At 42.6% G+C, this 25,622-nt stretch overlaps 1 protein-coding gene across 1 annotated transcript in view; it reads left to right on the plus strand.

The window, feature by feature from the left end:
- Positions 1–1,174: 1,174 nt before the first annotated feature.
- LOC140206437 (calcium-activated chloride channel regulator 1-like) overlaps positions 1,175–25,622 on the plus strand; it is a 52,413-nt gene continuing 27,965 nt past the window's right edge. The window contains 9 exon segments of the mRNA XM_072274805.1: positions 1,175–1,265; positions 1,268–1,338; positions 1,513–1,656; positions 3,939–4,059; positions 4,062–4,085; positions 6,350–6,458; positions 11,732–11,897; positions 12,712–12,933; positions 15,052–15,133. Coding sequence (XP_072130906.1) covers positions 1,175–1,265; positions 1,268–1,338; positions 1,513–1,656; positions 3,939–4,059; positions 4,062–4,085; positions 6,350–6,458; positions 11,732–11,897; positions 12,712–12,933; positions 15,052–15,133 — 1,030 coding nt within the window.

Below are 25,622 nucleotides of genomic sequence, written 5' to 3' on the forward strand. Positions count from 1 at the left end.
TATAAGTATTTGAATGGGTGGGTACTGATTAGGGATAGTCAACATGGCTTTAAGTATGATCAATCATGTCTAAAACATCTCACAAGAGTTTTTTTGTGGGTGTTAAGATGAATATTAATGAAGACAAGGCAGTAGAAGTTGTCTACATGGATCTTAGCAAGATCTTTGACAAGGTCCTGCACGAGAGGTTGCTCAGGAAGTTTCAGCTGCTTGGCATTCAGCTACTCGGGAGTAAATTGGATTAGACATTGGCTTTGTGGACAAAGCCATTAGATTGGTTGCAGATGGTACAATAATTTTGCCGGGACTTGAAGACCTGAGCGAAAGGGAATGGTTGAACAAATTAGGACTTCATTCCCTGATACGTAGGACAACCAAAGGAGGTTTGATAGAGGTATACAAAATGATCAGGAGTAGAAATAGGGTAAATGCAAGTAGGCCTTTTCCACTTCGATTGAATGCGACTACAACTAGAGGTCGTGGGTTAAGGGTGAAAGGAAAAGTACTGAAGAGGAACATGAGGAGGAACTTCTTCACAGAGAATTGTGAGAGTGTGGAATGAGCTCCCAGTGCAAGTGGTGGATGTGGGTTGAATTTCAAATTTTAAGAGAAATTTGGGTAAGTACATGGATGGGAGGGGTATGTTCAGAGTGCAGTTCGATGGGAGTAGGCAGGTTAGTAGATCAGCACAGACCAGGTAAGCTGAAGGGCCTGTTTCTCTGTTGTACTTTTCAATGACTTTATGACTCAAAGTCTTTTCATCTGTTCTTGTTTCCTTCAGGGCTAAATCCCTCCACAATCTCTCCTCACAGCTTATCCATTGCAAGAAAGACCTACCTTCTCTATTCCATCTACAGTACATAATGTTCCTTAGGTTCTTGCATTTAAACCTGAGAAAAGTCACAAAGCAAGTTGAATTTGTTACTCAAAGAAGGATTTTGCTTAAGCTAATTCCATGATGACCTATTCTTGTAGCTCTGTGTCTGATGTAATTGCTTGTTATGTTAAGATCTGCTGATGCTGAAAGACTAACACAAATTAGAAATGCTGAACCAATATCATACACTTTTTGTGATGAGGGTATAATATTTTATTTATTTTTTTTCTGAATCGCTGGCAAAGGTGTCTTTGTTAAACACAGGAAGTAAGTGGAGTGGAGCAAAACTTCAGTACAATGATTGTTCTGCGAAAAAACTTTGCCATGATGTTCAGCTATCTCCTAAGTGTTTATGTTGAGTGGAGCTGTGGAATACATGTGGTGGATAATGATATAAAGACATTGTGATTGCAATTAAACCAAGTATCCCATATGATGAGAAGCTTCCTAAAGAAATCCAGGTAAGATCTAAAATGAATTCATACCTGTTGCTTTATGACGATGATGTGTTGCATTTCCTTGAAATTAGGATTTGATGACAGGAGGAAGAGTTAAAAGAATATGTGTCCGTAATTGCTCTGGTATCATAATTAAAATACAATGAAGCATTGGTTTTAAACTTGTGTTTCCTTTAGGCAATGATGATTGAAGCCTCCTCCTTCCTGCATCAAACTACCAAACAGCGGCTCTATTTTTCAGATGTTAAAATCCTTTTGCCTAAAATCTGGCCAGTTAACTCCAGCTTGGTTCAAAGACCAACTAATCAATCGTATGAGAAGGTAAGAACAAAGAAATCAGACGGTGATAGTAAATGGTTGTATATCAGATTTAATAATGGTTGAGAGCTAGTATCTAGTTGCCCAGGGTTCAATACTGAAATAGATGTGTTGGATAACATTTATAAACTTATGGATGAAGGAGTGGCAAAGTGTGAGAGGGTGATAGTATACGCTAATGTACGTTTGTAGCTGGACCTGCTGAATAGGCAGCAAGTTACAGGTGAAGTGAAAGACTGAAGTATATACAATATAACACCAGTAATTTGCCATTCAATCATTTAGAAATCCTGATGGTTTAGCATCTGCTAACTGGTTAAGTTTTGCAACCCCTCTCCAAAACTCACCAGTGCCCCATTTCTGTTCTCCCTTCAACTCAACCGGACACTGGTCTGAAAACCAGCCAGTCATGAGGCTCTGAGATTTACCCAGGTGCCGTCTGGATCAGAGAGCATGTCTTATAAGGATAGATTGAGCTAGCTAGGCCTTTTCTCTTTGAAGCAAAAGATAATGAGGGGTGATTTGATCCTGGTGCATAGAATTATGAGAGGCATAGACAGAGTGGACAGACAGCAACTTTTTCCAAGGGCAATAATGGTTAATATGAGGCAACAGAATTGTAAGTTGATTGGAGGAGTGCGTAGTGGGAAGAGGTAAGTTTTTACATGGAGCGCTATGGATGTGTGGAACATATTGACAGCGGTGTTGGTAGAGGTTGATATATTGGTGACATTTAAGAGATTCTCAGATAGACACATGGATAATAAAAAATGGAGGGCTATGTGGGAAGGAATGGCTAAATGATTCATCGAGTCATAGGAAAATACAGCACAGAAGCAGGTCCTCCGGCCCATCTAGTTCGTGCCAAAACTATTTAAACTTCCTGGTCCCATTGACCTGCAGCAGAACATAGCCCTCCTATCCAGGTACCTACCTGAACTTCTCATAAACATTGAAATCGAAGTAGCATATACCATGTGTGCTGGCAGCTCATTCCACACTCTCACAACCCTCTGAGTGAAGAACTTTCCCTTCGAGTTCCCCTTAAACTGCTCACATTTCAGCCTTAACCTATGATATCTGGTTGTAGTCCCACTCAACCTCAGTGGAAAAAAAATGTTTGCATTTACTCTGTCTGCACCCCTCATAATCTTGTACAGCTCTATCAAATCTCCTCTCAATCTTCTATATTCTAGAGAATAAAGTCCTAACCTATGTAATCATTCCTTATAACTCAGATTCTCCAGACCTGGCAACATCGTTGTAAATTTTCTTTGTTCTCTTTCAATCTTGTTTACTTCTTTCCTACAGGCAGGTGACCAAAACTGCACATACTACTCCAAATTAGGCGTCACCAACATCTTACACAATTCATCATAATATCCCATGTCCTGCACTCAATATATTGATTTATAGAAACATAGAAAATAGGTGCAGGAGTAGACCATTCGGCTCTTCGAGCCTGCACTGCTATTCAGTACGATCATGGCTGATCATCCAACTCAGAACCCTGTACCAGCCTTCCCTCCATACCCCCTGATCCCTTTAGCCACAAGGGCCATATCAAACTCCCTCTTCACCTTTATCCTTAAACTGTGACCCCTCATTCTGGACTTCCCCAACATCGGGAACAATCTTCCTGCATCTAGCCTGTCCAATCCCTTTAGGATTTTATACGTTTCAATAAGATCCCCCCTCAATCTTCTAAATTCCAATAAGTATAAGAAGGCCAATAGCTTTCTTTATTATAACCCTATCTGTGACACCACTTTCAATGAATTATGGACCTGTATTCCCACATTACTTTGTTCTACCGCACTCCACAGTGCCCTACCGTACACCATGTTAGACCTACCCTGGTTGGTCCTATCGAAGTGCAAAACCCCAGACTTGTCTGCATTAAATTCCATTTGCCATTTTTCAGCCCATTTTTCCAGCTGATGCAGATCCCCCTCAAGCCATGATAACCTTCTTCACTGTTCACTACACCCCCAGTCTTGGTGTCATCCACAAATTTGCTGATCCAGTTAACCACATTATCATGCCTTCTTTCAGCCTTGATTTCTTTCTGAAGTGTTCGCTTCCATTTCTTATATTCCATAAGCGCCTAATTTGTTCCTGCCTGCCCATACCTCCTTTATTTTCTATCACCAGGGCCTCAATATCTACTGAAAACTAAAGTGCCCGACACTTGTTATCTTTACCTTTTATTCTGACAGGCACATTGTGCAAAGTGTAATTATTACAATGATTTTCACATGGAAATGGGCAATTATATTTCACAGGCAAATGTGATCATTGCTGAACCCAATCCTCTGCATGGAGACACCCCATACACCCTGCAGAATGGAGGATGTGGGGAGAAGGGCCTCCACATTCACCTTACGCCGAACTTCCTACTGAGCAACAAGTTCAAGTTTATAGCAAAAAAGGTAAATTAACATCTTTACAGCATCTGCTTTGAATCTGATGAAACTGTGTCTAGTTGTTTCCAGTGACAACACCCTGGGGAAACAAAATAGGAAGTTAGCGGTTAGGGTGAAAAGCTTGTGCCGGTTGGTATGTTAAGTGACTCTTATAAACTACCCTTTGTTCAGATGGTGACAGGAGAATAAGGATGGAGTTGGGGTGGGGGGGCTTGACTAGGACATGGAAAAGTGGATCAGGGATGTGGAAATACTAATGGTACTAATCTGAGAGCTGGCACGCCTCACTGGGCCAAATCTCCTCGTAAGAGAGATGAGACATATCACTGCAGTATTTAAACATTCAGAAATGTGATTTTTAATTGCAGTAAATTAAAGTATTACACTGGAAAAATGCACTTTTTTGGTGGGTGTCAGGAGGATGATGCTGGAGTTGCTGGGTGTGAATAAAGTACAAGATAGATGAATCTAGGTAGGTGTTGGGATTTAGATTTAGATTTCTTTATTATTTACCACATGTACATCAAAACATACAGTGAAGTGTGTCTTTAGTGTTAACAAATAACGCAATCTGAGGATGTACAGGAAGCAGCCCGTAAGAGTCATCACACATTCTGAAGCCAACATAGCAAGCTCACCCACTATGTTCAGCAGTACAACACGGAGACAACATACACCAGGCTTCAACAATGAAACAAACTCCTTTACTACCCCCCTCACTTCACACACACACGCACGCGCACACACACACACACACACACACACACACGCACGCACACGCACACAAACACACCTCCAACTGCAGAGAATAAGGTTGGAGTTGATCGGTATGACTGGGGCATGTGAGAAGTGGGTTGGGAATGGGGAAATACTGATGGTATTCATCTGAGACCTGGCATAGACACAAAGGGTAAAATGTCCTTTTTCTATGTTATAGAAATAAGAGATATGAGAAATATCATACCAATAGTTAAACATTGTGAGAAGTGTTGTTAACAATCTGCATGTCACACTATTGTAATGCCAGTGAACCGGGTTCAATTTTTCTGCTGTCTGTGGGGAGTTTGTACATTCTGCCGAAGACTGCATGGGTTTCCTCTGCTTCTCCAATTTCCTTCCTCATTCCAAAGAAGTACGGTCAGGGTTAGTGAGTTGTAGCCATGCTATATTGGTGCTGGAAGCACGGTGAGACATGTGAGCTGCCCCAGCACATCTTCAGAAGAAAGCAAAATGACACATTTCACTCTATGTTTCAAAGTACAGGTGATAAATAAAGCTGATCTTTATCTTTATCATCAGAGAATGGATGACACTGACAGTGAAGGGAAATGGTTTTCAGTTTTTACACTATTTGTGATCTTTTTCCAGCAGATTAGTACCCTAGTGTTAGTTTGCTTTCGGATAGGGTAATCTAGCGTAAGCTATTTTTAGACCATATGACCATAAGGCATAGGAGCAGAATTAGGCCATTCAGCTCTTCGAGTCTGTTCCACCATTCCATCATAGCTGATCATGAACCCAGATCCCACTAAACCCCATACACCTGTCTCCTCACCATATCCTTTGATGCCCTGACCAATCCGGAAAATATAAACTTCCACCTTAAATATATCCACATACTTGGCCTCCAACGCAGTCTGTGGCAGAGCATTCCACAGATTAACTACTCTCTGGCTGAAATATTTCATACTAGGTCGCCCCTTAATTCTGAGGCTATGCCCTCTAGTTCTGGATACCCCCACCAGAGGAAACATCCTTTCCTCATCCACCCCACCTAGTCCTTTCAACATTCGGTAGGCTTCAATGAGATCCCTTGCATTCTTCTAAATTCCAATGAATACAGCCCCAAGGCTGCCAAACATTCACATATGTCAACCCCTCTATTCCCCGGAATCATCCTTATGCACCTCCTCTGGACTCTCTCTAATGATAACACATCCTTTCTGAGATAAGGGGCCCAAAACTATTGACAATATTCCAAGCACGGCCTGACTAGTGTCTTATAAACCTCTGTATTATTTCCTTACTAAATCCTGCTGCTGTCTGTAAGGAGTTTGTAAACTTTTCCCGTAACTGATTGGGTTTCCTGCAGGCACTGTGGTTTCCTCCCACATTCCAAAGGTGTGTTTGTTCGAGGATTAATTGGTTGCATGGGTTTGATTGGGCAGTGCAGGCTTGCTGGGCCAGAAGATGAAGTTATTGTGCTGTATCTAAAAAAAAATTAAAAATTAATGCATTACACTAAAAAAAGTACACTTCTTTTCCTACAGAACGAACATTTGTTCATGAATGGGCCCATCTCCAGTGGGGTGTATTTAATGAATATGACGGTAAGATGCCCTTTTACAGATCTAGTGATGGAAACCTTGAGGCAACAAGGTGAGGCACTTCAAATTATTTTTTGCATATCATATTTAATTCCCCTCCATCCTTCCCCAACCAAGCTAATTTTGCACCAGAAAATTTAGAGTCATAGAATCATAGAAAGGTAGAGCACAGAAAAGGCCCTTTGGCCCATTTAGTCCATGCTGAATCATTGAAACTGCCTTTTCCCATCGATTTGCTCCATGACTAATGCCCTCCATACCCCTTCCATCCCTGCACCTTTCCAGGCTTCTCATAAGCATTGAAATCAAGCTTGCATTCACTGCACTCTCACGACCCTCTGAGTGAAGAAGTTTCCCCTCCTGTTCCCCTAACAGTTATCACCTTTCACCCTCCACTCATGGTCTCTGGTTGTAATCCCACCCAACCTCAGTGGAAAAAACATGCTTGTATTTACCCTATCTCTACACCTCATAATTTTGTATACCTCTATCAAAACTCTCTCAATATTCTATGTTCCAAGGAATAAATCAAATCAAATCAAGTTTCATTGTCATTCAAATCATACATGGATAGTCAAACGAGACAGTGTTCGTCTGGGCCAAGGTGCATAATATACATTCAAAATAGCGAGAGAGAGAGAGAGAGAGAGAGGAAAAAAAACACATGCAAACACAGCGTTATGCAAGAAAAATACATGTATAGTCCAAGTCCTTGAGCGACATGTGCAAATTGATGGTACAGCTCCTGGCAATCCAGCCTGTCATTCCATTGGTCAAACACTGGAGGGCAGCACTGACAAGTGCATCAATGGTTCACCATGGACTAAATGGGCCAAACGGCCCTTTTCTGTGCTGTACCATCTATGATTCTATGACTCTAAATTTTATGATCAAGTACAGACAACAGGCTACACAGCCTCTAGCATTGTCTCACCTGGACCGCAGAAGCAGGCAAACCCGTTTGAGGATCTAGTCCTCGTTACAACCGAGGCCACACTGCTGCCTCGTTGCCGGTCTCACCACCAAAACAAGTGAAACAGGCCTGTGGCATCTCACATTAACAATATCCAACTGGTCTTTCGATTGCTTGGGAAAAGTCCGAGACAGTCACTCACAGTTACACTGCACACTGCTTTTGTGCACCAACTCTGATGTCTTCGAGTAGCACCCAGGTTAGCTCCTCCAAATCTTCTCTGGCCCATCCACCGGCTGCTCCTTCTCCCGGCCGGCCACTGGCTTCTCCTTCTCCCAGCCATTTGCCGACTTCTCCTTCTCCAGCCCACTTGTCAGCCTCTTGTTCTCCAAGTCGAGTGGCAGCTATTCAATCTTTCCTTCTAACTCAGGCCTTTAAATTAAGCCTCACAAATGTCTTATACAATGTCAACGTAACACGCTGCCTCTAGATTTATGAAAGCTTTGTGCTAAAAGCTTCTTTACAGCCTTATTTATCTGTGCCGCTACTTTTAGTGAATTATGGACCTATATTCCCAGATCCCTTTGTTCTACCTACTTGTTTTATAGTTATCATTTCCCAGTGCTGATATAAGCTCACTCTTAACCAGCTGTCTTTTTCTGCAATGTTGACAGACCTTCTGAGTATTTCTGGCACTGGCTTATTTATTCCAAGTTTCGTCTGTGCTTTTTCTGGTTTATGGACAAGAAACACTTAATTTCTGGAAGTGACTGCCATCCAAGATGTTGAAATTCTTCACAATCTATTAATATTCCCAGATTATTAATTGCTGTTATTCCAGACAAAATGTGGGATGAACTCAGCAGGTCAGGCAACATCTTTGGAGAGGAAATAGTTGATGATTCTGGCTGAAATCCTTCATCAGTCCAGCATTTTGTGGGTGTAACTTTGGCTTTCCAGCATCAGCAGAATCTCTTGTGTTTATTCTGTAATTATGGCTGTGTTGAGGTATCTAGCGGTGGAGTACAAAATGATTAGAACTTTCTATTGGATTGTATATGTGCCCACCTTAATAAAGCTCTTATTAATGATTGCAAACCAGTTTTCTACAACACACTTAGTGCCCGATGTTACAAAAACTGGACAATAGTCTTTGTTGTTCCTTTGCTTAACAATAGCAATTAGTAATTTGGCAAATTATAGGCAGGTGAGCCACACATCAATGTCAGGGAAGCTATTGGAGAGGATTCCTGGGTATAGGATTTATTTGTATTTGGAAAACTGGTGATTTATTGAGGTAGCCAGCATAGCTTTGGGTAGAGCAGGCCAGGTCTTATGAACTTGAATAAGATTTTAGAGGAGGTGACAAAGATGATTAATGAGGGGAGGGCAATGAATGTTGTCTGCATGGATTTTAGTAAGTCAGCAACACCCAAACAAACTTGAATTGAATTGAATTGACCTTATTACTTTCATCCCTCATATACATGAGGAGTAAAAATCTTTACATTACGTCTCCATCTAAATGAGCAATGTGCAATTTATAGTAATTTATAATAAATAGTGTGTACAACAATATAACATAGAAATATAGTTGTGTCAGCATGAATTAATCAGTCTGATGGCCTGATGGAAGAGGCTGTGCTAGAGCCTGTTGGTCCTGGCTTTTATGTTGCGGTACCGCTTCCCGGATGGTAGCAGCTGGAACAGTTTGTGGTTGGGGTGCATGAGTCCTCAATGATCCTTGGGCTTTTTTTTTTACACACCTGTCTACGTAAACGTCCTGACTAGTGGGAAGTTCACATCTACAGATGTGCTGGGCTGTGCACGCCACTCTCTGCAGAGTCCTGCGACTTAGGGAGTTTCCATACCAGGCAGTGATGTAGCCAGTCAGGATGCTCTCAAAATGTGCCCCTATAGACAGTTCTTAGGATTTGCTGATTGTGGTAGAGACAAGTTCCCAGGAAAAAACGACATTTTTTGTGTGTTGCTCTGGAGTTTCGGAAAGCTTATGACAAAAGTCTTTCATGGCCTGCTGATCTGGAAGATTAACACATATGAGATTCATGGATTCAAAATTGGTTTGGCCAAGAAGATGGTGATTTAGGAGTTTTCTAAGGAGGTAACAAGGATGATTGATGATGATAGGGCAATAAATTCTATCTCTGTGGATTAGAAATTTCAATGATTGGAAGTCTGTGGGCTCAGTGCTGGATCCTTTGTCATTTATGATCTAAATAAATGACTTGGATCTCCACTAATGAACGATCTCTGTTAAGGCTCCAGCAATCGCTTTTCTTTCCTTTGTCAATAATCTAGAATAGATCCCATCCCTGGGGAATTTTCCACCTTAATGTTCTTTAAGAGACCTTACACCACGTGCTTCTTGATATGAACCTGCTCTGGAATATAATCATCCCCTGCACTGATCTCACTGTCTTCCATGTCCTTCTCCTTGCTGGATACCATCAAAGTATTCATTTAGTCCTTCATCCACTTCCTCCGGCTCCTAGCATAATTTTTCTCCTTGAATGTTTCTACCGTCTACCATGTGGGAAGTCATGTTACTGCTGTATAAATGCTTGGATAGGTCATAATGGGAATATTGTGTGCAGTTCTGGTCAGCACATTAAAGAAAGGATGCGGAGGCTTTGGAGAGGGTATAGGAGACGTTAAACAGTATGTTGTACCTGAATCATCTATAAGTGAACGTTGGAAAATTTGGATTAGTTTATCTGGAGTTGACCAGATAGAAGTACATAAAACAATGAGATGCACAGACAGGTTACACAAGAGATCCTGCAGATGGTTCTTGATATCAAAATGCTCTAGAATATTAACATACCCCAGGCTGATCTCACAGTCTTCCATGTCCTTCTTCTTGCTGGATACCATCTCAAAGGATTCACTTCGTACCTCTCCTACACTCTCTCGCTCCTGAATGTTTCTACCTTCTCCCTCTTGGGAAGTCATGTTACAGCTGTATAAAGCTTGGATGGGTCAGTTTGGGAATATTGTGTGCAGCTCTGGTCACCGCACAAAGGAAGGCTTTGGACGGCGTCTAGAAGCCATTAGCCAGGATGTTCCTTGAATCATCCATAAGTTGGAAAATTTGGATTATTTTATCTGGAGTTGACCAGATAGAAATATGTAAAACTATAAGATGCACAAACAGGTTAGAAAAGAGACCCTGCAGATGGTTGACATCTGGACACACACAAAATGCTGGAGGATCTCAGCAGTTCAGGCAGTATCTGTGGAGAAAAATAAACAGTTTATATTTCAGGCCTTTGTTGCCACAGACAACTGCGGAGGCCAAAACATTGAGTGTATTTAAAGTAGAAGTTGATAAGCTGTTAATTGAAAATCGGACAATTAGAATCACAAACACGAGAAAATCTGAAGCTGCTGGAAATCCAAAGCAATACACACGAGTTACCTCAGGAACTCTGGCAGCATCTATGGAAAAGAGTAAACAGTTGACGTCTTTGGACCAAAAGGTTGACTTTTTAATTCTTTCCCTAAATGCTGCCTGGCCTGCTGAGTTTCTCAGCATTTGTGTGTGCTGCCATGAAATTAGAATGTCCCTTTAGAATAGAGATATATAGGAGTCCCTTTAGCCAGAAGGTGGTGAATCTGTGGAATTCATTGCCACAGGCACCTTTGAAGGTAAAGTCATTGGGTATGTTTAAGATGAAGGTTGATAAGTTCTCAACTACTCAGAACATCAAAAGTTATGGGGAGAAAACAGGAGAATGGGTTGAGAAGGATAATAAATAAGCCAGGATAGAATAGTGGAGCAGGCTTGATGGGCCACACGGCCTAATTCTGCCCCTATGTCTTATGGTCATATCATCTTATGGGACAGCTTTATTGAACATGATGAAGAAACATCAACTGTTCATATTCGTTCATAGATGCTGCCTGGCCTGCTGAGTTCCTGAAGCATTTTGTGTGTGTGCTGCATAGATAAGGTAGATTGTCAGCCTTTTCCCAGGGTGATAGAGAGTACACATTTAAGATTAGACAAAGCAAGTTTAAAGGAAATGTGCGAGTTAAGATTTTTTACACAGAGAATGTTAAATGCCTGGAATACCGTACTGGGAAACTGGTAGAAGCAGATACAATAGTGATCTTGGAGAGGCATTTGGACAGGTGGGCATTGGAGGGAATAGAGATCATGTGCAGACAGATGGCATTTGTTTAGCTTGGCATCATGTTTGGCAGTGACAATGTGTGCTGAAGTGCCCGTTCCTGTGCTGAGCTCTCCTGTGTTCTATGTATACCTCCCACCTGAAGGAAATTCCAGTTCTCGGCCTGTTCTATAAAGCTGGCATACAATTACTCAATGGTTAATGATAGAACTGTCATTCAGAAACAAATCTGATTTATTTTTGTCGTTGGACTTTCAGGTGTTCAAAGGAAGTAGAAGGACTGGTTAAAGATTGTAGTGAAGGTGACTGTTTCGACTGTACCATTAATAAAAAGACAGGATTGCCAGATGGACATTGTGCATTTTATCCAGAGAAGAACCAGAATACATCATCTTCAATAATGTATAATCAAGGACTGAAGAATGTAAGTGGAGACACCGGACTGCTTTCCAAACTGATGATGAAATTTTCTACCTACAGCTCATTGTATTAGTTACAGTTGATCACTGCAGAGCATCGTCAAGGCAATATCCCAGGCCAGCCTGAATTCTGCTGCTTCAGAATCAGGTTTATATCAGGAACATACAAACTCTTTAAAGACAATAGCATGAATTGAACCTCGGTCACTGGCACTGTAATAACATTGCACTAACTGCTACGCAACAGTGCCACCCTACATGTTGGTTAGTATAGTCCAATCCAGGCAATATCCTTATTCACAACAGAGCATCTTTTGCTTTGTCAAAGAGGATTTTCCATGACTCACAATCCTTAACATTTTGGGAAATCCAATAGGACCTTAAGACATAGGAGTAGAATTTGGCCATTTGACCCACTTGCTTTGCTCTGCAATTTAATCATGGCTGATTTTTTTCCCCTCTCAACCCCATTCTCCTGCCTTCTCCCTACAGCCTTTGATGCCTTTACTAATTAAATACCTATCAATCAAATGCCTATAAATACACCCAGTGTTCGACATGTACGGCTCAGATGGGAACAAATGGTATCAGTGTAGAAGGGCAAAAAAAATCTGCATTGACTTGGTAGTTCATAAGGCACATTTTTGTCTTTGATCAGATAACCTGTTTGTGTTGTTGATTGAAGGATAACTATTAGGTATAAACTAGGAATTATCCCCCAGCTACTCTTTGATATAGCTCTCAGAGATCAATTGTAACCTTCAGATGAGGACCTGCTTTTAGCTACTCAGCTCTTTAACATATTATATTTTTTTCTAGGCAGCTGAATTCTGCACTGACAAGACCCACAATACAGAAGCACCCAACATGCAGAACACTATGTGTAATTACAGGAGCACTTGGGATGTGATCAGCCACTCGGAAGATTTCAGGAACATTTCTTCGTCGCACACTGGTTCAACCATCCCAACGTTCACACTTCTACAGGCCAAGGAACGTGTGCTTTGCTTAGTCCTTGACGTTTCAAAAAGCATGAATGAGGTAAGGTCTTTATGATCAGGCCATTCGATGAATTGTGTAGATAGGGTAATAAGAGAGTGACATTGTAAATGCATTCTGATATTTATTTATTTATGCATATTTTATTCCATTCCCATCTTTTAACCTCTAACTTCATTAGCATTCTTAGTTATATATAATTCTTTACTTTATATAATTCATTATTTGTTATAATTGTTGAATGTTGTTTTTTGGTGCATTTTGTGCCCTGAGCAACACACCACAGCAAACTCCTAAGATACGTAAATGTATATGGCCATTAAAGTTCAACATTGATGCTTGACGAGAGGCCTCAGAGTGGGAACCGTGCAATTTTTTGTCTATAATATTTCACTTTCATTTACTGTATGTGTGTAGAAACAATTTGTTTCAAATTTTTGCAAAATGTTGAAGTGGGTTTAACATTCCTGTTGGACTAAGAGACAGCATTCACTCAGTGATGGGGTGAGCTTTTGGCTGATGTGTGTAAATGATCAGTTCGGCAGCTTTACCATCTTATTACCTGAGCTCCCTGCCCTTAATTTCTTCAAATCTATAATCCTTGGTACTACTCAGAGAAACCACAGAATGCTAACCCTGATGCATGGACAATGCCTTGGACCCAAACATTCAGTGAGGTTTTATAATCAAATGGCTAGACAATGGTAGAATAGAGTTGTGGAGATGAAGAATTTTTTTTCCCATTTAACCAGCTGTAAACAATACAGCAACTCAAAGCAACTACATACTTAGGACAGTGTCACAATCTACATTATGCTGAGGACACATCTTTAGACATTCCAAACAGATACATAGATCGATTTATCCAACCTGATCCCTCAACTGGAAACTGAGATTCTTGGATAAAATGGACAGCTTTCTTTCCTTTCAAATCTTTTTATTGCATTATAATCAGTTAAATGAACATATCAATAATAACAATAGCAAGAGAACAGGATTACAATAATATATACAAACATAAGTTTAAAATATCATATCCAGACAGGTCCTCCCGATCTCTTAATAATTGAAACCGAAAATATGTTCAAAAGATTTGTTCAAGAAAAAAAACAAAAAAAAATAACCCCCCCCCCCAAACTAAACAGAAAACAAAACAGAAAAAAATTGGGCTGCCATAACTTGTCAATTATAATTATTCTGTCCTACACTCCCATTGAAAAAGGATTCAAAAGGAAAATCAACTTAAGTCATATGTATGGAAATATTGAATAAAGTACTCCCAAGTTTCCTCAAATTTAATTGAGGAATTAACTATGCTACTCCTGATTTTTTCTAGGTTTAAACAAGCTATGGTTTGAGAAAACCATTGAAGTGTAGTCAGGGGAGGAAAATCTTTCCACTTAAATAAAATGGATCTTCTGGCCAAATGGACAGCTTTCTCTGTTTGTTTGTCAGTCTTTCAGTGTATAATGGTGCAGTGCTGTCATTAGGTTAAAGTGCTGGCTTTAGTGAACACCAGGATTCAGTGAGTTGGGTGAGCAGCAACTGGGAAAGCAAGGTAACATTTTACCTTTTTCCTCAACTCTGCTAGTTTATTGCAAGGGCAGTGGTAGTGCTCAGTGGTATATGTTATGCTGGGCTTAGTAAAGACAAATGGCGTAGGCTGTCATTAGAACATTTTGTTACTGAACTGCTCAACACTGCGCGCTCTCAAACCCATCACCGTCGTCACCTCTGGTTCCGGGTGAGCTGCTCGCCATGCTCAAATGGAACTGAACTGAAATTCTTCATTATGCACAAATAATAGCACATCTTCCCCCACCCCCCCACCCAAAGAAACAAAAACAAACACAATACTAAGTCCTTATAAACCTGCAAGGAACAATAAACCTTTCCAACAAAATTATCTACATTCCGTAGCCAATCTGTCCTTTTTTTTTGAATTTTCAACTGTTCACCATTGTAATGAACAACAACAGACCTCTGTCCACTCATCAACTTTCAATCAGTCTCTGAGGTGACTTGATGATGTTTTTTGGTCTACTATTTGTTTCCACATGTATGTTGCTTGCATTTGCTTATTAATATTTGTGTCTTTCTGAGAACTCTGACCAACATGTTCACTTTCTGGATATGCTGGCCCCTTTGATGTATTGACAGGTAATGTGTCACAGCTATGGGTTGGAGCTTGTACATCCATGTAGCTCCTTCTCAGAGGTGTCCCCTGCTCCATTTGGATCTGGTAAGAATGTGGAGCTACTTCTTCTTGCACATATCCTTGCATGGACCATGTGCCAGAATCGTGATCTTGGATTCGCACTTGATGTTCAGGCTTCAGGACTAGTACACTTTTCGCAGTCTTGTTGTGATACTGCTGCTGTTTTTCTTTCTCTTTCACTTTAGCCAATTTAACCTTGTGTGCTTCTCTAGGTGTCAACAGGTTTTTATTGACTGGAGGATTAGTGCATATGCATTGACCCATTAGCATTTGGACTGGTGAAAGGCCATTCTGTAGTCGTGCACTTCTGTAAAACATTAGTCTTACAGAAATCCTCTCATCCATTTTGTGCTTTCTTCATGAAGACCTTCACAACCTTGACTGAACTATTTGCCAGGCCATTGGATTTTGAGTGAGGTGGGCTTGAGTTTGTATGTCAAAACCAACAAACGTTGGCAAAGGACTCAAATTCACAACTCAAAAATTGTGAACCATTGTCTGATACTACTTCACATTGAACTCCATGCCTTGCAAATACTTTTTCAGGAAAACAATGTTGGCTTTACTGGATGTTGCTTTCAGTATTGCAACCTCTGGGTAATTGGAGAAGTGGTCTGTTATAGCAATATGATGCTTCCCATTACAACGAGAGAAATCCACTGTAACTTTGAAGTACAGTATGGCCTGTCTGGTACAGGATGTCATGTAAGTGGTTCTGCTTGCTACTTTGGTTTGGAGCTAAGACATATTTCACATGAAGCAATGGTCTGGCTGACATCTTCATTCATTCTTGGCCAGTACATCACTTCATGAGCTCTGTTTACATTTTTCCACACCAAGATGCCCTTCATGTATCTTCTAGAGCAGCCTTTCTCAACTTTGTTGTCTTCAGGGAACCCTTGAAAAAATGTTCAGGTTTCAGGGAACCCCTGGGTAAATATTATTGTATCTATAGCTCACGGTATGTTAGCGTGATCATTAAGTTGTAGATATAAAAATCGAAAAATAACTGTCAATACTCTTTTGAGTGGAGAATGATTTTTTAGCCAAACTTTCTTGAAAAAAAACAGAATCAGAATCAAGTTTATTATCACTGGCCTATTTTTGTGAAATTTGTTAACTTAGCAACAGTAGTTCAATACAATATAAAATAGAAAAGAAAAATCAATCAATCAATTACAGTATACAGATATTGAATAGATTAAAAATCATGCAAAAACAGAAATAATATATATTAAAACAATGGGTTGTGTTCATGGATTCTATGTCCATTTAGGAATTGGATGGCAGAGGGGAAGAAGCTGTTCCTGATTCATTGAGTGTGTGCCTTCAGGATTCTGTACCTCCTACCTGATGGTAACAGTGAGAAAAGGGCATGCCCTGGGTGCTGAACGCTGCCTTTCTGAGACACCACTCCTTGAAGATGCCTGGGTTACTTTGTTGACTAGTATTCAAGACAGAGCCGACCTAACTTATGCCTCTCTGCAGTGTCTTTTGGTCCTGTGCAGTGATGCAGCTTGTCAGAATGCTCTCCATGGTACATTTATAGAAGTTTTATGAGTGTTTCTGTTGACATACAAAATCCCTTCAAACTCCAAATGATGTATAGTAGCTGTCTTGCCTTCTTAATTACTTCATCGATACTGTGTGTTGGGAGAAGATTAGGTCCTCAGAGATCTTGACACCCAAGAACTTGAAACTGCTCACTCTCCACTTCTGATCTCTTCTTGAGGATTGTTATGTATTCCTTCGTTTTACCCACCCTGAAGCCCTCAATCAGCTCTTTCGTCTTTCTGACCTTGAGTGCAAGGTTGTTGCTGCAACACCACCCTACTGGTCAGTATATCTCACGCCTGTACGCCCTCTCCTTTCGATCTGAAATTCTACTAGCAATGGTTGTATCATCAGCAAATTTACAGATACTATTTGAGCTATGCCTAGCCACACAGGCATGGGTATAGAGAGAGTAGATCAGTGAGTTTAGCTCACACCCCTGAGGTGCATCAGTGGTGATCGTCAGTGAGGAAGAGATATTATCACCAATCCGCACAGATTGTGGTCTTCCGGTTAGGAAGTCGAGGATCCAATTGCAGAGGGAGATACAGGGGCCCAGGTTCTGTAGCTTACCAATCAGGATTTTTGGAATGATGGTGTTAAATGCTGAACCATAGTTGATCAACAGCATCCTGACATAGGTGTTTTTATTGTCCAGGTAGTCTAAGGCCGTGTGAAGAGCCATTGAGATAGCACATGCAGTTGACCTATTGTGGCGAAAGGCAAGCTACAATGGGTCCAGGCCCTTGCTGAGACAGGAATTCAGTCTAGTCATGGACAACCTCTTACAGCATTTCATCACTGTAGATGTGAGTGCTACTGGGCGATAGTCATTAAGACAGCTCATATTATTCTTTTTAGGCACTGGTATAATTGTTGCCTTTTTGAAACAAGCAGGAAATTCTGCGCAAAGCAGTGAGAGGTTGAAACTGGCAGATAAGCTTAGCTTACCTTTCTTGAAATTCATCTCTTTCTTTCCATAAATTTTAAAAACTTTTAAGGCAAACATAATAAATTTCTGTTAAGGAATTGGCTTAAGACAAAATGGAATTTTATTTTTCTAAAGGGAGGCTCCATAGATTTAATTTAAGTAAAGGTTGTAAATTGATTTTAATCAATGTTATTTACAACATGAAAATTGATTCACAATGTTGAATATTAAACTTACTGAAAACCATAAGCCAAAGCCATATGAATAAAAATATAGCCTAAAACACAGAATTTTATACAAGACTTCAAAAAAACATTTTTTTACTCAGTGACATGATCAGGCTTAAAGATAGGGTGAACATGTGAAACCTGTGCTTGTTTCTTGCTGCACAAGTATTCAATTCTGGATCAAACTTGAGATAAGCACACACAGATTTCACCTTCAGCTGAAATAAGACAATTTATATCCTTGCTCTTGATACTTGATAAAGAAGAAAAAGCTTGTTCACACAGGTAAGAAGCTGAAAACTGCAGCCAAATCACAACATTGGACCATCTTTAGAATGAAAATCTCGCTGCAATTTTTCACTACACCAGTAGAGTTTGTTTGCTCCCATAAGTCAGTCAGTGGCACGTAAGGGGAATTTGGGGAAGGTAATTCGGAAGGGAGAGGACTCAAACGTGGTCCTACTGAGCACTGCCATACTGGGCTGGAGACCTAATGAGATTGCTAACGGGGCTATTTGGTAACTGCCCACCACTGCAAGTGCTAGCATTGCACATCGCGCAAAGTTCAAAAATGATTTTATTATTATAAATCACTAACTGTTGCAGAACCCCTAGTGACCTGTGGAAAGTGGCCAGTGAGTGAGTGGGCCAGTGAAGGAGTGGAGCTTTGAGGCTTTGAGTTGAGAGGCTTCAACGAGAAGAGGCGGAAGACAAGCTTGCTTGCAATTAGTCTTTACAATACCTCCTGAGACAGTGATGTGCCTCTCATGTGAGGTGTGGCAGTCTTGGGGGAACTCCCCTCTCCCGCAGAGTCACATCTGCCAGGAATGCATACGGCTGGGCGATCTGGAAGACCGTGTAAGGAATCTGGAGCAGCCACTGGATGACCTTTGACTCATAAGGGAGAATGAGGCAGTCATAGATGAGAGCTACAGGGAGGTAGTCACACTGAGGCTGTCGGAAGCAGGTCGTTGGGTGTCAGTCAGAGGGAGGGAAGCGACGGTGAGCAGACAGGTAGTGCAGAGCACCCCTTTAGCCATTCCCCTGAATAATAAGTTGGCTGTCCTGGATACTGCTGGCGCAGACAACCGACCAGGTGTGAGCCACGGTGGCAGGGCCTCCGGCACTGAGTCTGACCCTGTGGTGCAGAAGGGTGGGATGGAGAAGAGAAGAGCTGTCATCATTGGAGACTCTATAGTCAGAGCAGCAGACAGGAGATTTTGTGGACGTGAGAAGGACACCCGCATGGTTTGTTGCCTCCTGGGTGCCAGGGTCCGGGATGTCTCTGACCGGGTGCATGACATCCTGGTATGAGAGGTAAAGCAACTAGAAGTCGTGATACATGTTGTCATAGTCATAGTCATATTTTACCGATCCCGGGGGAAATTGGTTTTCGTTACAGTTGCACCATAAATAATAAATAGTAATAAAACCATAAATAGTTAAATAGTAATATGTAAATTATGCCAGGAAATAAGTCCAGGGCCAGCCTATTTGCTCAGGGTGTCTGACCCTCCAAGGGAGGAGTTGTAAAGTTTGATGGCCACAGGCAGGAATGACTTCCTATGACGCTCTGTGTTGCATCTCGGTGGAATGAGTCTCTGGCTGAATGTACTCCTGTGCCCAACCAGTACACTATGTAGTGGATGGGAGACATTGTCCAAGATGGCATGCAACTTGGACAGCATTCTCTTTTCAGTCACCACCGTGAGAGAGTCCAGTTCCATCCCCACAACATCACTGGCCTTACAAATGAGTTTATTGATTCTGTTGGTGTCTGCTACCTTCAGCCTGCTGCCCCAGCACACAACAGCAAACATGATAGCACTGGCCACCACATACTCGTAGAACATCCTCAGCATCGTCCAGCAGATGTTAAAGGACCTCAGTCTCCTCAGGAAATAGAGACGGCTCTGAACCTTCTTGTAGACAGCCTCAGTGTTCTTTGACCAGTCCAGTTTAGTGTCAATTCATATCCCCAGGTATCTGTAATCCTCCACCATGTCCACCCTGACCCCCTGGATGGAAACAGGGGTCACCGGTACCTTAGCTCTCCTCAGATCTACCACCAGCTCCTTAGTCTTTTTCACATTAAGCTGTAGCTAATTCTGCTCACACCATGTGACAAAGTTTCCTACTGTAGCCCTGTACTCAGCCTCATCTCCCTTGCTGATGCATCCAACTATGGCAGAGTCATCAGAAAACTTCTGAAGATGACAAGACTCTGTGGAGTAGTTGAAGTCTGAGGTGTAAATGGTGAAGAGAAAGGGAAACAAGACAGTCTCCTGTAGTGCCCCAGTGCTGCTGATGACTCTGTCGGACACACAGTGTTGCAAGCACACGTACTGTGGTCTGCCAGTCAGGTAATCAAGAATCCATGACACCAGGAAAGCATCCACCTGCATCACTGTCAGCTTCTCCCCCAGCAGAGCAAGGCGGATGGTGTTGAACGCACTGGAAAAGTCAAAAAACATGACCCTCACAGTGCTCACTGGCTTGTCCAGGTGGGCGTAGACACGGTTCAGCAGGTAGATGATGGCATCCTCAACTCCTAGTCGGGGCTGGTAGGCGAACTGGAGGGGATCTAAGTGTGGCCTGACCATAGGCCGGAGTAGCTCCAGAACAAGTCTCTCCAGGGTCTTCATGATGTGGGAGGTCAATGCTACCGGTCTGTAGTCATTGAGGCCACTGGGGCACAGCGTCTTCGGCACAGGGACGAGGCAGGACGTCTTCCACAGCACAGGAACCCTCCAGAGCCTCAGGCTCAGGTTGAATACATGGCGAAGTACTCCACATAGCTGAGGGGCACAGGCTTTGAGCATTCTGGTACTGACACCATCCGGTCCTGCAGCCTTGCTTGGGTTGAGACGTTTCAGCTGTCTTCTCGCCTGTTCAGATGTGAAGCCCACCATGGTGGTTTCGTGTGGGGAAGGGGTATAGTCATGAGAGCAGGGTGGGGAACTGTGAGGAGGGGTGGGAGGGGAGAGTGGAATATGTGTTGGTTGGGGGCCGACAACAGGTGGCTCATGTGGGGGATGGGCAGGGGCCACAATGTCAAATCTGTTAAAGAACAGGTTAAGTTTGTTGGCCCTGTCCACACTGCCTTCAGCTCCTCTGTTGCTAGTTTGCCGGAACCCAGTGATGGTCCTCATCCCACTCCAGACCTCTCTCATGTTGTTCTGCTGGACCAACAACATAGGCAGGAAGAGGGATGAGGTCCTGAAGTGTGAGTTTCGGGAATTAGGCAGAAGGCTGAAGAACAGGACCTCAAGGGTGACGTTCTCAGGATTGCTGCCAGTGCTACGTGACAGTGATGGTAAGAATTGGAGGAGATGGCAGTTGAATGTGTGGCTGAGGAGTTGCTGCAGGGAGCAGGGTTTCAGATTTTTGGATCATTGGGATCTCTTCTGGGGAAGGTGGGACCTGTACAGATTGGATGGGTTGCACATGAACTCGAGGGGGAGCAATATCCTTGCAGGTAGGTTTGCTAGCATGGTTCAGGAGGGTTTAAACTAATTTGCTAGGGGGATGGGACCCAGAGCGATAGAGCAGTGAAAGAAGTGCATGGAGAAAAGCCAGATCTAACATACAGAGAGGCTTTGAGGGAAGAGAAACAGAATAAATGGTGTAAAGATAATGAGGTAGAAGGGCTGAAGTGTGTGTACCTCAATGCAAGAAGCATCAGGAACAAAGGTGATGAACTGAGAGCTTTTATACATACATGGAATTATGATGTAGTGGCCATTACAGAGACTTGGCTGGCACCAGGGCAGGAATGGATTCTCAATATTCCTGGATTTCAGTGCTTTAAAAGGGATAGAGAGGGCAGAAAAAGGGGAGGACGGGTGGCATTACTGGTCAAGGATACTATTACAGCTACAGAAAGGGTGGGTAATGTAGCAGGATCCTCCTTTGAGTCAATATGGGTGGAAGTCAGGAACAGGAAGGGAGCAGTTACACTATTGGGAGTATTCTATAGGCCCCCTGGTAGCAGCAGAGATACAGAGGAGCAGATTGGGAGGCAGATTTTGGAAAGGTGCAAAAATAACAGGGTTGTTATCATCGGTGACTTTATCTTCCCTAATATTGATTGGCACCTGATTAGTTCCAAGGGTTTAGATGGAGCAGAATTTGTTAAGTGTGTCCAGGACAGATTCCTGTCACAGTATGTGGACAGGCCGACTAGGGGGAATGCCATACTAGATCTAGTACTAGGTAATGAACCGGGTCAGGTCACAGATCTCTCAGTGGATGTGCATCTGGGGGACAGTGACCACTGCTCCCTGGCCTTTAGCATTATCATGGAAAAGGATAAAATCAGAGAGAACAGGAAAATTTTTAAGTGGGGAAGGGCAAATTATGAGGCTATAAGGCTGGAACTTGCGGGTGTGAATTGGGATGAAGTTTTTGCAGGGAAATGTACTATGAACATGTGGTCGATGTTCAGAGATCTCTTGCAGGATGTTAGGGATAAATTTGTCCCGGTGAGGAAGATAAAGATTAGTAGGGTGAAGGAACCATGGGTGACAAGTGAGGTGGAAAATCTAGTCAGGTGGAAAAAGACAGCATGAGGTTTAGGAAGCAAGGATCAGATGGGTCTATTGAGGAATATGGGGAAGCAAGAAAGGAGCTTAAGAAGGGGCTGAGAAGAGCAAGAAGGGGGCATGAGAAGGCCTTGGTGAGTAGGGTAAAGGAAAACCCCAGGCCATTCTTCAATTATGTGAAGAACAAAAGGATGACAGGAGTGAAGGTAGGACTGATTAGAGATAAAGGTGGGAAGATATGCCTGGAGGCTGTGGAAGTGAGCGAGGTCCTCAATGAGTACTTTTCTTCGGTATTCACCAATGAGAGAGAACTTGATGATGGTGAGGACAATATGAGTGAAGTTGATGTTCTGGAGCATGTTGATATTAAGGGAGAGGAGGTGTTGGAGTTGTTAAAATACATTAGGACAGGTAACTCCCTGGGGCCTGACGGAATATTCCCCAGGCTGCTCCACGAGGTGAGGGAAGAGATTGCTGAGCCTCTGGCTAGGATCTTTATGTCTTCGTTGTCCACGGGAATGGTACTGGAGGATTGGAGGGAGGCGAATGTTGTCCCCTTGTTCAAAAAAGGTAGTAGGGATAGTCCATGTAATTATAGACCAGTGAGCCTTGCGTCTGTGGTGGGAAAGCTGATGGATAAGATTCTTAGAGATAGGATCTATGGGCATTTAGGGAATCATGGTCTGATCAGGGACAGTCAGCATGGTTTTGTGAAGGGCAGATCGTGTCTAACAAGCCTGATAGAGTTCTCTGAGGAGGTGACCAGGGATATAGATGAGGGTAGTGCAGTAGATGTGATCTATATGGATTTTAGTAAGGCATTTGACAAGGTTCCACACAGTAGGCTTATTCAGAAAGTCAGAAGGCATGGGATCCAGGGAAGTTTGGTCAGGTGGATTCAGAATTGGCTTGCCTGCAGAAGGCAGAGGGTCATGGTGGAGGGAGTACATTCGGATTGGAGGATTGTGACTAGTGGTGTCCCACAAGGATCTGTTCTGGGACCTCTACTTTTCGTGATTTTTATTAACAACCTGGATGTGGGGGGGTAGAAGGGTGAGTTGGCAAGTTTGCAGACGACACAAAGGTTGGTGGTGTTGTAGATAGTGTAGAGGATTATCAAAGATTGCAGAGAGACATTGATAGGATGCAGAAGTGGGCTGAGAAGTGGCAGATGGAGTTCAACCTGGAGAAGTGTGAGGTGGTACACTTTGGAAGGACAAACTCCAAGGCAAAGTAAATGGCAGGATACTTGGTAGTGTGGAGGAGCAGAGGGATCTGGGGGTACATGTCCACAGATCCCTGAAAGTTGCCTCACAGGTGGATAGGGTAGTTAAGAAAGCTTATGGTGTGTTAGCTTTCATAAGTCAAGGGATAGAGTTTAAGAGTCGCGATGTAATGATGCAGCTCTATAAAACTCTGGTTAGGCCACACTTGGAGTACTGTGTCCAGTTCTGGTTGCCTCACTATAGGACGGATGTAGAAGCATTGGAAAGAGTACAGAGGAGATTTACCAGGATGCTGCCTGGTTTAGAGAGTTTGGATTATGATCAGAGATTAAGGGAGCTAGGGCTTTACTCTTTGGAGAGAAGGAGCATGAGAGGAGACATGATAGAGGTGTACAAGATAATAAGAGGAATAGATAGAGTGGATAGCCAGCGCCTCTTCCCCAGGGCACCTCTGCTCAATACAAGAAGACGTGGCTTCAAGGTAAGGGGTGGAAAGTTCAAGGGGATATTAGAGGAAGGATTTTTTACTCAGAGAGTGGTTGGTGCGTGGAATGCACTGCCTGAGTCAATGGTGGAGGCAGATACACTAGTGAAGTTTAAGAGACTACTAGACAGGTATATGGAGGAATTTAAGTTTGTGGCTTATATTGGAGGCCGGGTTTGAGGGTCGGCACAACATTGTGGGCTAAAGGGCCCCTACTGTGCTGTACTATTCTGTGTTCTATGACCTCTTGTGGAACCCCAGCTGAGAAATCCTGCTGTAGAAAAATCACAAAGACTTCCTCCATTTCCTTCACCTGTGTCCCCTTTTCCCTTGGTAGCCTCAGCCTTGCAGCACTTTGCACAATAATTCTTCTTCCCACAATTATTGAAGGACTGCCCATAGGCAGGTTACATCTTTGGGATGTGACTACCTCACATCTGCTGCATTTGCAGTCTGCGCCTTCCTCTGTGCCTTGCTGTTGATTTGGGAAACGCCTTGTGCACTGCTCCTCTGATTTCACACCATGCACTGAATTGAATTGAATTAACTATTTCTTACATCCTTCACATCCATGAAGAGTAAATATCTTTACATTATGTCTCCCTCTGAATGTGCAAAGTGCAATTTATAGTAATTTGTAATAAATCGTATGTACAACAGAACAGTCAATATAGCATAGAAATACAATTGTCAGCGTGCATTAATCAGTCTGATGGCCTGGTGGAAGGAGCTGTCCTGGAGCCTGTTGCGTCTGGCTTTTAGGCTATGGTACCGTCTCCTGGATGGTAGCAGCTGGAACAGTTTGTGCTTGGGGTGCCTCAGGTCCCCAATGATCCTTCGGGCCTTTTTCCACACAGCTGTCTCTGTAAAAGTCCTGAATAGTGGAAAGTTCACATCCACAGATGTGCTGGGCTGTCCGCACCACTCTCTGCAGAGTCCTGCGATTGAGGGAAGTACTGTACCCATACCAGGCAGTGATGCAGCCAGTCAGGATGCTCTTAATTCTGTCCCTGTAGAAAGTTCTAAGGAATTGGGGGCTCATGCCAAACTTCTTCAACCATCTAAGGTGAAAGAGGCACTGTTGTGTTTTTTTCACCACACAGCCTAATGCGAGGGTATTTACAGACTACATGTGGTCCTTGGTGATGTGTATACCGAGGAACTTAAAGCTGTTCACCCTCTCAACCCTAGATCCATAGATGTCAATAGGGGTGAGACTGCCTCCGTTCCTCCTGTAGATCACAACCAGCTCCTTTGTTTTTGCGATATTGAGGGAGAGGTTGTTTTCTTGACACCACTGTTGTGTCAGCCCTGTGCAGCTCCTTAAAATATTCCCTCTCTAACAACTGAGTTTCTCAAATCACTAAATTCACAGGATTTACTCAGTGTGTGAAGCTCAGCTAGGTATTGGTCAAAGCTAACATTTTGTTTCTGGTCACAGGGAAAAAAACATATCTCTCAGATGTGATGATCCTCCAATTTTCTTATCAGAGTGAGCAACGTAAAAGTTGTCTCATCAATTTGCAAGTTGTTATAGATGTCCAAAG

The sequence above is a fragment of the Mobula birostris genome, chromosome 12 (assembly GCF_030028105.1).
Source record: "Mobula birostris isolate sMobBir1 chromosome 12, sMobBir1.hap1, whole genome shotgun sequence".
In the NCBI taxonomy this organism is placed as follows: Eukaryota; Metazoa; Chordata; class Chondrichthyes; order Myliobatiformes; family Myliobatidae; genus Mobula; species Mobula birostris.